This window comes from Notolabrus celidotus, chromosome 9 (genome assembly GCF_009762535.1).
Source record: "Notolabrus celidotus isolate fNotCel1 chromosome 9, fNotCel1.pri, whole genome shotgun sequence".
Taxonomy (NCBI): domain Eukaryota; kingdom Metazoa; phylum Chordata; class Actinopteri; order Labriformes; family Labridae; genus Notolabrus; species Notolabrus celidotus.
Window position 1 is genome coordinate 15,389,879 of NC_048280.1, and position 14,984 is coordinate 15,404,862.

The window sequence follows — 14,984 nt, forward strand, 5'->3', positions numbered from 1 at the left end:
GGTTAAGTTGGCCCAGGAACTTCATTGCTGTCCCTAAGAAACAAACATAATAGGAGGGTTAAGCAATATCTAGTGGTCTCATTCGAGGTTAAAACACTCCCTTGCTCACCCCTCCTGTCAGGGAAGTAATGGTAGCCTTCGAAGATAAGAAGCTCCTGTGATGAATGATAAGTATTATCCTCTGTTTGTCAAGTACTTACCCTCAAAAACGTCTCTCAATGCAAATTCGTTTGTTAACAACAACCACTCTCTTCCAGTGCATTTTGCACGCCACTCACTAAACCCGTATGTTACTAGTTTGTCCGTTCTGAGCTACTGTAGAAACATGGCGATGAAGATGGAGACCTCACTCCTATGCTGATATAAAAGGCAAAAGGATTACATATAAAATTATTTTTATAGTCAGTTAATAAAAGCTCATTTAAAAATACTTACAAATATATTCCATTTTGACTAAGTCTGTTTGGCTAGATGCCACCTATTCCTTCACATGGCATCTTTAAGTCAAGTGTTTCACTCATTGTTAATCTTTGCAGTAGAAAATGTAAACAAAGCCTGTTCAAGCAGTTGTAATCTTTATGCTGTTGGTCTTGTTTTGTATTGTAGGTCACTAAGAAGCATCAGTATTTATTACAGTTTGGGTAAAAACCCATCACAGGAGCTTTAAATGTCATTTAAATAAAAGTCCTTGCAGAAATATTAAGGAGAAGAATAACCAACAAGAATCCATAAACGTCTCTGCTCATTTGGCGCAGGAAGTCAATATTCTGGTTGAATAATGAGGACAACATGACAGCCAAGGTACTGAAATCCAAATTGTGCTATAGAAGATAAAAGGAATATGTCTATGGGGAGAGGTCTCCTACACCTGGTCCGTGTTCAAGCTTTACCTGAAAAGAAAAGACTGACTCATTCTCTGAAGCCCACTGTTTGGGTGCATTTAAAGGAACCAACACTCCCCATAGAAACATCACAGACACCTTTGAAACTGGTGTCAAACACACACATTTCTATGATTTTAAACCTTTAGAATGAAGGTTTAAGAAAGAGGTCACTGAAAGGTTATCTGCATCTCTATTGAAACAAATTATACTCTCACTGTTTTAATGTGTACTGTGTGTGCATGTGTTGAGTAATAGCGGGAGGTGCTATCAGTTCACAACAGAGGGCAGTGAAGGCCAACCTTCTCTCCCTCTCTCTCTCTCTGTTTCACACACACCAGAATTTTCTCATGGTAAAAATATTTCAAGAGGAAGAAAGCATGAAAGAGGGTCTTATGAACTCTATATACTTGGTCAATTTTAAAAAGCAGTTTTTGATGCATATCCCGTATGCTTGAAGACTAGAAAAACCCTCACACTATACTTTTGTGTCTTCACATCATCTCATGTTTATAGTAAACAACACCAGAGTGATCTAGATGTAGGGTCAAATTTAAAAAGATGAAAAGCCCTTTTCCAGCTTAGTATACAATTCAAAGTTCTTTAAAGGCACAATCCGTGAATTCTGAGAATAAAAACAACAACTTTAAAGGTACTAATGTTTCTCTGTGCTGATGTAACAGATCTGATCTCATCAATAATGTTTGTATGTTTCATATTAGGTTAGAGAAGTAAAAAAAAGAAAGATGTTCTGTTCAGTGCAGTATGATGCCAATGCTTTATATCAGTTTTTTTGTGGGCATGCAGGATTAAAGTGGATTGAAACCAAATACTTTTGCAGCAATACATTTTTCTTAAATGATTATTCATTGTATGAATGTCACACTAATGACTTCAGAAGGAGTTGAAAAGTTGAAAAGAAATGGGAATTTAATCTGACTTCAATTCGTTTCACTGGGCGCCTCTCCTTACAGGCTGATAACTAATACTGGCTGAGCTCCAACTCCCTCCACAGAGAGAAGACATAATGGGACCCACACAAAAAATATCATCATATAACATATGATAACTTTAAAATGCATTTGTGTTATTAAACTTTTATTTTTTGAGGGACTTTGCTTTATAATAAGCTCATCTGCATATCAGGGATTTATATATCTGTTTAGGTGACTATGATGGGTCTGCAATTGGACTGTGTTTCTTTGATCATCTTTAAATGGATTTTATTTGCTAAAACAGCTGAAATTAAACCAAGTTTTGGAGCCAGTACACCAGCCACTTTACCTATAACGCATATTTAATCATATGAGTCTATAACTGATTGTTTAAGAGAGTGTAAATTTGTTATAATGTTCAAAATACACACCTCATATTTCACTCAACAGCTCCCAGTTTGCACTGATCTCACACATATTTGTAGGTTTTGTTTAATTTCCTGAATTAAAATATAGATTTAGATAGCTCAGAATGTGCTGATTTGTGTGATGTGTTTTTTGTGTGAACTTTCAATATTTTAGGCATGATTTTTTCAGAATAATCAGAGTGAAGAAAACACAAACTTTATCAAGCGTGAGAGGGAGTGAAGAGACGCACTGGTGGAGAGGCTCACCCTACACGGCTCTCATCAGGGCTTCATATAGGCTCGAGCTGTCAAGAGGGCTAACAGAGATATCACTATACTCTTTATCTCTCTGAGCCTCATTCTCCTGATCCTGACATTGGCACTAAAACAATGTCCTCTGCTGCAACTGCTGTGCCTACTGGGCCCCCAGTGGCAAAATCTCCAAAGAAAGCCAAGAGGAAGTCATCAGGTCCCTCAGTGTCAGCCCTGATCCTGAAGGCTGTTGCCGCATCCTCAGAGCGTGGGGGTATCTCTCTGCCAGCCCTGAAGAAAGCTCTAAAGGCTGGAGGATATAATGCGGTGAAGAACAATGCCAGAATCCTTGCTGCCATCAAACGCTTGTTGACTAAGAAAACCCTGGTCCAAACCAAAGGATCCTTCAAGCTGAACAAGAAGCCCCCCAAACCTCGGAAGAAGATTGTGAAGAAGAAGACAAAGGCCAAAAAGGTCAAGAAGGCTGGTGTGAAGAAAGCAGCTGGAAGTGCATCACCAGTCAAGAAGTCACCTAAAAAAAAGAGGAAGGCAAAGAGTCCCAAGAAAGCCAAGACAACCACTGCTGCCAAAAAGACCAAGAAGCCAAAGAGTCCTAAAAAGAAAAGTCCAAAGAAGAAAAGTCCTAAGAAGGTTCTCAAAAAGAGTCCTAAAAAGACCCTGAGGACCCGTGCAGCTGCTGCCAAGAAGTGAGAACTCTCCTTAATGAACACTGAGTGCTGACCAAACGCATTTCTGGAGGCATTCAGATCATGTGTGGACTAATCCTTTGCAGTCTTTCCAAAAACTCAAGTATGCTTTGGCTATTTTACAGTTTTTCTAGAAAATACTGAACCTGCTGTTGAAAAAGCTCCACTCTCTGCAACCACCTGTTGTGGTATGTAAAGACTTGAACTGCTATTGTCTGAAATAATAAAGCTATTCTCATTTAAAAAGTGTGACGTATGATTTTAATTTAGCTTTGAAAGCAACTCTGACGAAATCCATGGCCCCTAAAATTTTTACTCTCAGGGGAACTTTCTGGATGACGCTGACTTTAGGGTTGTCATTCATACATAATATCTCACTTGGTTTGTTATTGTATAAATTATTACATTAGTTCTAAATATAGCCCAGTTTTGTAGCGCATAATGAATGCATTCTCAGGTTAAACCAGGAGAAGAATCTCGTATTTTTAGAATTCAACATCCTAGTTTTTGTTAAAACATTCTAAAATGATGGTTCAATTTTTAGCCTACACGATGCGAGGAATGCTACAGTGAACAACAGGTTGTGTTGGGACACAACTTTGTTTTGCTTGATACACAGTGACCTATGAGAGCGCACAGGGGCGTTTTGGAGCAGCGCGTTTATGCACTGTAAGGCCCAAGGTGTGCTGCACTGTGTGAGGTGTCAAAAATAGCTACTGCGTCCACAAACTAGTCTGAAAAAAAAATCTGTTTATGCCTCTTTCTTTAGTGAATAAGGGGCTGCACGTCTACCTTATGCAGGCATACACGTTTTGTCAAGGACCGACAGATTCTAGTGAGATTTTCTGAAAAAGTAGCAAGGGTGTAACCATGTATTAGCCTTTGCCAATATTTTGTTTGTTTGTTTGTGACTTCGTAAAGTAGCAAATGAAGCAGAGTAGGCTGGGTTGGATCTGGCTGGTCAGCTTGTGACACTTGCCAGCTGCCTGCAAAAACGTGGCTAATAGTGACACCAGTGAGACTTGAGAGGCGTGACGCGGTGTTCGTTAGTGTTTTTAACTCCAGCAGAAAATTAGACCTGACCATGGTTTCAAGTCAACCCGGTGAGCATAGGGTTACCATTTACTTTAGAGGTAGTTATGGACAGTTGATGGAATAGAGTGGATTTGAATTGAAAAAAAAAAGGCAGAGGAGAACAGGCGTGATGTGATGTGAAGTCTGTATTCAGACACATATGTATTTCCTGTGAAGCTGTTGCGTGCACTACTATTACTCGTCTGAAGGAGGCAGTTTGTACAGAGTGAGGAGTCACTCAGCTTTGGAGTTCATCAGATACAGTATATGCTCCTGTGTTGCCATCTGCAGGCCATATTCAGTTACAACAGTTACTTGGCTGGAAAGAGAGAGAGGGCTGCAGTCAGGAAGGACTGTTTACTGGGAGGGATTCACCTCAGGTCACTTTTTATTATAGACATATTTGATGTATTTTGAATGTATATTTAGACCACTTATTAATTCAGGTGTTCTCTTTTCACCAATGTGAAAAAAATACTAGTTAATAATACTGTAGCTATGATTAAATGAATTTGTGTATGTCTACTAGTTACTCTATACTGTACAATTATTTCTTTTTAATATTATCACCTACAATGCTGCTGCAATGCTTTACATGTTTTTGAGCTTTGAAAAGTAGGGACAGTCAGCTCAGTGTATTCATCTGGTTTACTTTTACATCTTCTGTTAGTCTGGTACATATTCAAGATTAGGCTTGTTGAGGCTTGAATTTGGTGAGTGATTCAGTCAGAAATACTCATGACATTTCCACTGACGTACACTCATGTGACCGTATGTGAAAACAGATACACTTCTCTATTTTTTAAGGTATCTCTGGTTTTCATATCTGCTTTCGGTTCCCCTTTAGTAGGAGGAAGTCAGTACATTTTTTTACCTTCATATTTGAAGTATATACTTCATGAGAACATTTTTTACATTGCTGTTGATCCAAGTGTCTGAAATTTGACTAGAATGATTTTGAGTATCATGTATCAACCATAGCAGATTGGCATTTTAAGTTTCTATTACAGTTTAAGTTTCATTTTCTATGAAACTCTCACGCGTGTGCCTCCCCTCTCTTTCTTTGTTTTCTTTTTTTTTCAGTTTGCTTTCAAATTGTAGCAGCCTGCTTTTTTGTTGCAAAGAAGATGTAAATCTGAACTGAAAAATACTCAAGGTGATGCACAACAAAACTCTTATGGTACAACTCTGCTGAGTGTAACACCTGGGAATGCCACTGACTGAGAAATCAGAGCTTTAAGTCCCTTGAACAGTTAAATAATGTGAATCACAGTAATTGAGGTGTATCTAACACAGATTTGTGGTACCCAACAAAACTTCCCCTATTATAAATGTGATAACAGCATTGCTTTTAAATAATACTGTGAAGTTAGTTTTTAGTATAAAATAATACAAATAACCTTACTCAAAGAAAGTATTCAGTCTAAAACTGCAGACAGTATTAACTAGGTTATCTTATATCGACAAGTATTGTGCAGCATGTTATTTTAGGGGTAAGTACAAGTGCATACTTGTATATGAAAGTAAAACCACTTCCTCACCCATCATTTCTCAAACAAGACGTTCCAGTTTGTCATATGATGAACTTCATAAGAGGAGGAGGAGCTTGATTTTGAACCTTTATGTAGTTGCCTGAGCCCTTTCTGATGCAGACATCATGAAGACAGCAGTGACTCTCCTGGCTCTCTCCCTCCTTCATGTCTGCTCATCAGCCCCGGCCAGCCGCCCCACCAACTGGCTCAGACAATGTCGAGCCACCACTAATAACTCCATCACCGCACTGGAGGTGCTGCCAGGTGGGGGCTGGGACAACCTCCGGAACATGGATATGGGTCGAGTCATGAACCTAAGCTACTTCCAGTGCCAGACCACTGAGGATGGAATGTACCTCATCCCAGACGAAGTGTTTGTCATCCCCCACAAGGAGACAGGCCTGGAGACAAACTCTGAGATAATCAGCTCCTGGCTGGAGCAAAAGAGCTCTACATCCAACTCCATTAATGCTGATGTTTCCTTTCTCAAGTTGCTAAATGCCAAATTTTCTAAAGAGAACCAAAGGATGAAAACTCATCAGGTCAAAGACTCTTCAACTACAGCCAGAGTACAAGTAAGTTTTGTTGATAACATTTTCTTACGGGGCTATTTAAAAGAAACAGTGTGGATTCAAATTACTGGTTTAAATGTTCCACAATAAGGAAGAAGTCTATTTTTTAGCTGCAGTTCCTGGATAGATTATATATCACCTTAATAAGAAATTAAAGACATATTATGGGACTTCAAAAAGCTGAAACAAGGTGTTTAAAAAAGAACATTTTAATAATGTTATGTAATCTTTTTCCTCAAAGGTTCGCAACTTGATCTACACAGTAAAGGCTTATCCAGATTTTAATCTGGACACCCGCTTTGCTCAACAAGCCAAAGACATAGCTGATGCCATTGAGAACAATCAAACAAGAAATGCAGACTATCTCTCAGAGAGGATGGTGCTCGACTATGGAACCCACGTCATCACCAGTGTCGATGCAGGGGCTATCTTGCTTCAGGAAGACTACCTCCGCTCTTCCTATGTGTCGGACAGTTCGTCAGACAGTTCTACCATCAAAGCCCAGGCAGGGTTAAACTTCTTTGACAAACTCAAGTTTGACATAAGCAGTCAAAGCACCCAAACGAGCTCATCCCTTAAGACATATCAGTCCAATATTCAGTACTCACTTATCCAAAGCCAAGGTGGCGGAACGCCTTTTTATCCTGGCATCACTCTGCAGAAGTGGCAGGAAAGTACCCGGAACAACCTGGTTGCAATTGATCGGTCTGGATTTCCCCTTCACTACTTTATCAGCACCAACACCCTCCCTGATCTGCCACATCCTACCATTCACAAAGTGGCATTTACACTGAGTCAGGCCATCGAGCGATACTACCAGGTCAACACCAGGCCCGGATGTGTCGACATTAACTCCAAGAACTTCAACTTCCAAGCCAACATTGATGATTCATCCTGTGAGGGCCCCGCTACAAACCTCAGTTTTGGTGGTGTCTACCAAGAGTGTGTCCAGATGAGCTCAGATGCAGGTCCGCTATGTGAAGTCCTGGCCCAGAAAAACCTTGACACAGGCGGTTTCTCCTGCCGGTCTCCTTACACCCCAACATTACTGAGATCAGAAGTGAGACAACAGGGTTACACTTCATACGAATGCTTCAGCCAAAGGTATCGGTGTTGGGGTCTTTTTCATTGCCATCGTCAAGTATGTCAGGACATGTATCATGTCCGTTCTGCCCGCATCAATACCAACTGGTGCTCTGTAAACGGAAAGGCCCCGGACAACTCAGGGTATCTGTTTGGTGGGATTTACAGCCCTTCTCAACTGAACCCTCTAACCAATGCCAAAAGCTGCCCGCAAAACTTCATTCCAGTTAAGTTCCTCTCTGATGGACAAGTAATCTGTCTGAGTAAGGACTATGAGGCTGGCACCAGGTTCTCTGTACCATTTGGGGGCCTCTTCAGCTGTGAGTCAGGCAACCCACTGTCAGGTTCCAAACGTCACTGCCCCCCCAAGTTCAGCCAGCACCTTGCCTCAGTGAGTGACGGCTGTGAAATCCTTTACTGTGTCCAGTCAGGGCTGTTCACAGGCGGACAGCTGCTTCCCATTCGACTGCCTCCTTTCAGTAACCCTTCTCTTGTCAACATGCAAGCTACAAACACAGTGATGGTGATGACTGAAGGAGATAAGAACTGGGTCAGAGAAGGGAAGACCAAGGCGTGGAAACTGGCCAAACCAGAGGAACTCCAGGAAATCATGCAGACACTTAACCCAGAACTGTATCAGATGTCCAGTGGAGAGAAGGCCGGGGTAGCCTTTGGGGTGATTGGTATGATGGTGTTGGGGATAGTAGCGGTGGTCCTGTTGAAGAGAAGGAGGCGGCTGTCTGGGTCAGCTAGAGGCTATGTGGCGATTGGAGGAGAGGCTGAACACAACGAGGAAGAGAGAGTGACACAGCAAGACGAGGCCTGAGCAAAAAGTCCGAGCTGAGAGGTTTGGGTTAGGATGAGGGACAGGGTTAGGGAAGTTTATGAGAAGCTTTGATTTCTTTGTTGATCATAACTTTGGAATGATTGTCATAGTTATGTTCCCATAGAGCGCTCCGACTTTAAATCTATTCAACTTTACATTAAGATTTTTTCTTCTAATGTTTGTGAGACCTACCCTACCAATTATTTACATTCAAAAACTGCTTATGATGGTTAATGTAAAAGTTTTACTGACACAGTTAATGGAAGAAATTTTCTCAGCGCATGATATGCACTTTAAGCCTTTGTCTGGTATAAGTAATATTTGAATAATGCATTACAGTAGAAATTGTACAATACCGTTTGGTCTCATGAACTGCAATCTGCTGTTTGTAAGTACAAAAGAGAAGACATTACCACGTCAACAGTGAGACAATACTGCCCTCATGAGGCCAGGATGCCCAATGTCATGTAATAAACTGTGTTCTCTTCAGTGCTATGCTCAAATCTCAGGATTAAAAAACATGTTTATGGTACTTTTTTAAAACAGATAATCAAGAGAAAATGTTTGAAGCATATTTTGTGATTAAAAAAATCATTAGTTTATAATCTTTTGTCATTTTTTGTGTTATGTATGTCAGCATAACTCATCTGCACAGCACTTCGTATTAAAGTCATGTAAAACAATATCAGAAGTTGCGTGTTTTGTTCACATTGTATTCTTTCATTAAATGTCTTTGTTAAATATATAACTTAAGCATTGTCTAACATTTTCTATGATACCACGCTCAGCGGTGACTTAAGGTTACAAGTCTGTGTGATTTTTATAAGTTTCAACAACCCAACAAGCTCACAAATCAATTTGGATCTTTAAGCTACGGCCCATCTATACACATTTAGTTTTATCTTTTGATGAGAGCATCTATATGGTGCTGTTGAGGCTGGATCCAAATGCAGAAGTTGCAGCTCAAGTGACCTGACTGGTGAGAATAAATAAGTCTATAAAAATGGCTGCTAAGCACACACTGGCTCCTGAATAAAATGGTAAATCTGGGTTAAAAACAAGTCTTTCTCTGTCCCGTGTTGAATCAAACCTCTTGCCCAGAGTGTAAAGAGGTAGTTTTATCCTCCCTGTCCAAACAGAAAACCACCAACATTCCAACCACTTCCATAAATAGACAATGGCAAAGCTGACCTCATGGTTTTGGTGAGGTTATCAGTACACAGACAGACCGGCTCAGACGTTATATCGACAAGAACACACAGTCCTGACATACACACACTTACTTATACACATAGGCATTTCCCGGAAGGTGCTCTCACTGATGTGCATCTTTTATCACGTGACTGTACAACAATCTCCCTCCCCCACACATGCACGTGCACACACAACCATACTCAAAACACAGCTGTGGGGGACTCATAAAGCTGGGTCATGAACATGAAAACAAACCCACTCATGCTGAGGAAATTGTTATAGCCTTGGGGAACAGAGAGAGAGAGAGAGAGAGAGAGAGAGAGAGAGAGAGAGGGAGAGAGAGAAAGAGAGGGATAGGGAGACAAATACATTAGCCAGAACCAGGGGAACTCCCTTCTTGGACATTTTCATAAGGCTGACAGCAGACAAAGGCGTGCACCAGCAGGCTTTCAGCCCAGCCTGCCAGTAAAGCCAAAGCTCGCTCAACTGTGATATTATTTTCAGCAGGATCAGGACTTTATTCAGTTTGCACATCATCGTTTGCACTGCTGTGTCATCCCATCCATGGGGTTAGCAAAGAAAGAAAGACTTCTTCTCTGTTGAAATTTAAAGCATTTTAATATTTTAGTCATCAAAGGAAGCTACAGCTCAGCAACTCCTGGAGGAGAACGAAAATACAATTTGAAGGACGATAGATAGAATACAGATCAAGGTAAGAGTGCATGTTCTGTTGTGTATCAGTCGGTTGTTCACATTTTTAAAGTTGACAAAATCTGTGGCAGGATTACTCCAATATTTAATGCAGGAGGATTATAAAATTGTGTGCATTTACTGTGACACATTGATAGTCCGATTACTGGCTACCAGAAACGATCCTTTAGACTACATTGAGGAATTTTGTTTTCAATGCAAGACCAACAATGCACTAGCCTTCAATGGGCTGCTTTTATCATTAATTTCTTGTTAAAGAGAGCATTAAAACAAATAAGTGAATATTAAAATATAGACAGTGTTGACTATTTTCTCACTCCCCATGTGTTCTGTATTTAGGAAACAATGCAAGCTGGAGGAAAGCAATGGAGCAGCTTTGTCCTGTTTATGTTGGCCTCACTGGTCATGTTGGAGGTCTGCAGGGTCCAGAGTTGTCGGATTGGCTCAGGGTCAGAGTGCGAGAAAGCCCCCTTTGTTCCTGGCTATAACCTGGCAGGGGAGGGATTTGATGTGGTGCGGATGCGTCGGACAGGAGCGTATGTCATTAATGTCAAAGGTCCTCTGACTGACAACCAGACCTGCACACTGTGTTCCAACCGCTTCCAAAATGGGCAGGTAAAAACTAAACTTCCTTTCTTCCCTCACTTTTGCGTCATACTGTTTAGTCTGAATTTCTCTCTACATTCAATACAATCAACTTTGTATCAGCTTCCCTCTGCCTTTTACCTACTCTGTGCTATACACTTCTATTAAACATTTCCCCTCGCCACCTGCATCCCACTCTAAACACTGCCTTCCTCTTCCTCAGATTCAAAGGCTCCCAGCTGCTGTGCTTGACTGGCGTCCATTCAGCCGCTGTAGCAAGCAGCTTTCAAGCGCCCTCCACCACTCTGTAGACTCACTGCTGCGCAGCTCCAACTCACTAGTCAGCAACAACTGGGATCTGGGTTTGAACCTGGATAATATCGGGAAGGCTATGATAGGAGGGAGCCGCTCAGATTTGGCAAAGTTTGCTCGGTCACAGCACAGCGTGGACAAGGCCACATTTGCTATCCATGAAATCAGCTGCACCTACTACAGGTAGAGAAGAGCAAAGGCTATAGATCCTGCAGATTGAGGTCATGTATATGGGCTTATTTAGATACTGACTCATTACAAAACAGGACTACAATTCAGTTCACTCAAAATTATACTTTTCTTTATTGAGTCATCGTAATAGGGAAGAGGATAAGGGCCACAGAAAAAAAAAAAAAGGTAAAACATTTTTTTTTAAATTATTATTCTGAGAAAAAGGCAGAATTCTGAGGTTAAAGTCAGAATTCTGAGAAAAGTCAAAATTCTGAGATTAAAGTCAAAATTCTGAGATAAAGTCATAATTCTGAGAAAAGTCATAATTCTGAGATTTAAGTCAGAATTCTGAGAAAAAAGTCAGAATTCTGAGAAAAAAGTCAGAATAGATTAAAGTCAGAATTCTGAGATTAAAGTCAGAATTCTGAGATTAAAGTCAGAATTCTGAGATTAAAGTCAGAATAGATTAAAGTCAGAATTCTGAGATTAAAGTCAAAATAGATTAAAGTCAGAATTCTGAGATTAAAGTCAGAGTCAGAATTCTTACTTTAATCTCAGAATTCTGACTTTTTTCTCAGAATAATAATAATAAAACAATTTGACCTTAATTTTTGTTTTTTTTTTCCAGTGGCCCTATTCCTTTTCCGTATTGTGAAATTAAAGAAGGTTAAATATATATTTTGCACATATTGGTGAAAGCTTGAAAAAGATAAACAGGATGCTGTCTTTTATATGTTTCTTACATCATGAAGAACATAGTCTTGAAGAATGAGTTAAAGTAAGAAAAGATTTCATGTCAGTGTGAGAAAAAGCTTCACAAAAGGAAGCATTACTTGCAACCATAGGCATAACCATAGGGTGAAATTAACTGTTGTCACATAAGTCTCAATAATTTGTTCTCATGCTATTATTGTTAAACTCAACATGCTGTTTCTTTGTTTCAGCTACAGGCTAGCAGATCATCCCCAGCTGAGTACAGAGTTCACCAAACATCTGAGGAGACTCCCACAGAGTATGAACACAAGCCAGGAAAGAGCCCTATATAGACGGCTTATAGACACATATGGAACTCACTACATACATCAGGTCAGGTCATGGATGCTGCTGATACACTCTGTGATACAATGCTGCAGAATGTCTACTTTGAGTGTCTGAGCCTGGTTGAGGACAGGCCAGAATGTATGTTCTAGAGTTAACTTAACATGTTCTCTTATAGGTCCAGCTGGGGGGTAAGGTGAGGCGAATCACTGCTTTCAGGACCTGCCTTGCCACACTGAAGGGCTTCTCTGAAAGAGAGGTCAAAACCTGCCTGAACCTTGAACTTCGAATGGCTCTTGGCTTCGTCCCTGGCAATGCATCCTTTTCCAACAAATGTGACGACCTCCTGAAGGGTAACATGAGCATGGGCTTCTACCAAGGCTTCATGACTCACAAGATCGAAGTCATCGGAGGGGAGAGGTACTTCCCAGACATCCTCTACCAACAGGACCCATCTGAAGCGTACCACAGCTGGATGAACAGTCTGCATGACAACCCTGATGTGGTTTCCTACGCCATCTTCCCTCTGCATCATCTGGTTGAGGACTCACAGATCAGCGCCAATCTGAGAAGCACTATCTCTCAGTATATCAAGGACAACCAGCTGAAGGAGGACCAGGTTGGTTTGAAGAACTGCTCCCCGACTCCGAACCTGGACCATAACTGCTGTCCTTTGAGAGCTGGCAGAGGAACTCTCAAACTGGAGATCCACAGAGCTGCAGGTCTGAGGGCGGACACCTTCACAAAGACCGACGCCTATGTGAAGATCTTCTACAGTGGCATGTATGAGGAGACGGAGACGGTGATGGATGACAACGACCCTGTGTGGAATGCGACCTATGACTTTGGGTCGGTGGAATTGGGTCAGGAGTTGAGGTTTGAAGTCTGGGATAGAGATGTGATTTATAATGACGTAGCAGGTAGATGTGTCGTCTTCCCTGAACGAGGAAGTCGATCGCTGAGCTGTCAGCTGAAAAAAGGAGTCCTCTATTTCAGCTATGTCGTCAAATGTGATACTCATTTGACAGGCTTTCGGTGTGGACGATACTCCCCTAATGCAGAGTAGATTATAAGAAATTAAGTGACTGTAGAATTGTTTTCTAGATACACACATGTAGTGTCGAAATTATCAGATTTTTAAAGCATGTTTGCCAACAATCATTTTTTTTGCACCTTAATGAAACATTTGTCAGCATTTTGGATGCCAAACCCTTTGTTTCTTACACTTCTTTCAATGTAAACTTACCAAAATATATCAGGATTGATCTTTAGAGAAGAAAAATGTAGTTGTCTTTAATGTTCTAGTACGAGCTCATCAAAGGCAAGGTCCTTGTACATACCTTGTATATAATTAAAGGGATTAGATTTGTTGTGGACTGTCAACTTAAGCTGTTTCTGATGCATATCAATAATGCACTCCATTTCTATCAACTTGCAATAACACTTTTTAATAAATACTAACTGACACAGATTGACGTTTTATTTTTCATTCTCTAAATTTTACATTATTTAATTATTGTAATTATAGCTGCTGTGAGGAACTTTTGTTTTGTATCGATTCTGGCGCCCCCTTGTGGACAAAGTGATGTCTCGTATCTCTTGTCCTAAACATGCAAAAGTAGTGTTTTCAACAAAAACCTCATCCTGAGGGGTATACTATGGAGCTGGATTTGCAGTTATCGAGGTAACTTCAGGGTTAACTCTGGATTTTCAGTACTAAGAAGGTGGTTCACTCCTTACCAGGGTATATAACCATGGTTTACTCATGCAGAACTCCTAACCTAAATTCTGGATTGACTCAACATGTTGATAACCGGCTTCGTGTGACAGTTTAGCCCGATCTCCTTGTCCGGTTCAGTGAAGATATCTAGGATATGCTGAACTCGCTTCGTAGTATACCCCTGTTGTCTTTTGACAGTGAACTTTATCAGGCAATGGCTACGTTTACATGAGACTTTTAATTCTTCTTAAATTCAGAATAAAAATTAAATCCTCTTTAAAAATATTAAAAATGACTATGTAAATACCTCATTCCGAATCATAATGACCATTCCGAATTAAACTTAAATCCGAAGTAAGTAGGTGGTTTATTCTGATTTTAAATCCAAATTGAATAATTCCTCGATCATGTATACGTTCATTCACTTTAAATTAATTCCGGTCGTTCTGCGCATGCTAGTTCCCTTGTCCTGTCGCGATGACACACATACTCTGTGCTGGTGGGCACATATTTCAGGATGAGGTAGAGCAGCTGTTGCACTAACTGGCTTTGATTGGCGAAAGTATGGTCTTCCGCCTCCCTTCTCCGGTCGTCTATCTCTCTTCTCCTCCTCAGCTGACGAAAGTGAAGCAGTATGTTTGTGTCGAGCTGCTTATTCAAAACTATAATCAAAATTAAAGCGAAAAATTGTACTTATTGCGTGGTCTTCCATGTTGTAACCAAAAATAAAAGAAGCAGGAACTTGAGTCTGTTTTCTTCCAGTAGACGTAAATACGTCACGCCCGCCCCTGTTCAATCAGAACATTTCCCAACTCCCAGACTTTAAGCAGGATTGAATAAAGGCGGTTAAACGTGTTTTCCATGTAAACCTCAATTTGGAATTACTGTTTCCATGTAAACACGTAGGAGAATACTTTAATTCCAAATTATTTAATTCTGAACAATTAATTCTGGATTAAAAAACATCATGTAACCGTGGCCAAT

The 14,984-nt window shown here is 40.5% G+C and overlaps 3 protein-coding genes across 3 annotated transcripts; all 3 read left to right on the top strand.

Moving 5' to 3' along the window:
* Positions 1-2,347: 2,347 nt before the first annotated feature.
* LOC117818863 (protamine-like protein) lies at positions 2,348-3,422 on the top strand. Its single transcript, XM_034691976.1, has one exon. It carries the CDS (start codon positions 2,614-2,616, stop codon positions 3,184-3,186), a length of 573 nt encoding a protein of 190 aa, XP_034547867.1. The 5' UTR covers positions 2,348-2,613; the 3' UTR covers positions 3,187-3,422.
* A 2,444-nt stretch (positions 3,423-5,866) lies between these two features.
* Positions 5,867-8,952, top strand: mpeg1.1 (macrophage expressed 1, tandem duplicate 1). Its single transcript, XM_034691974.1, has 2 exons — positions 5,867-6,363; positions 6,602-8,952. The coding sequence occupies exons 1-2, from the start codon at positions 5,914-5,916 to the stop codon at positions 8,267-8,269; spliced, it is 2,118 nt and encodes a 705-aa protein (XP_034547865.1). The 5' UTR covers positions 5,867-5,913; the 3' UTR covers positions 8,270-8,952.
* An 829-nt stretch (positions 8,953-9,781) lies between these two features.
* On the top strand, positions 9,782-13,752 carry prf1.5 (perforin 1.5). Its single transcript, XM_034691977.1, has 5 exons — positions 9,782-10,175; positions 10,514-10,789; positions 10,983-11,254; positions 12,187-12,328; positions 12,459-13,752. Exons 2-5 carry the CDS (start codon positions 10,520-10,522, stop codon positions 13,344-13,346), a joined length of 1,572 nt encoding a protein of 523 aa, XP_034547868.1. The 5' UTR covers positions 9,782-10,175; positions 10,514-10,519; the 3' UTR covers positions 13,347-13,752.
* The last annotated feature ends 1,232 nt before the right edge of the window (positions 13,753-14,984 follow it).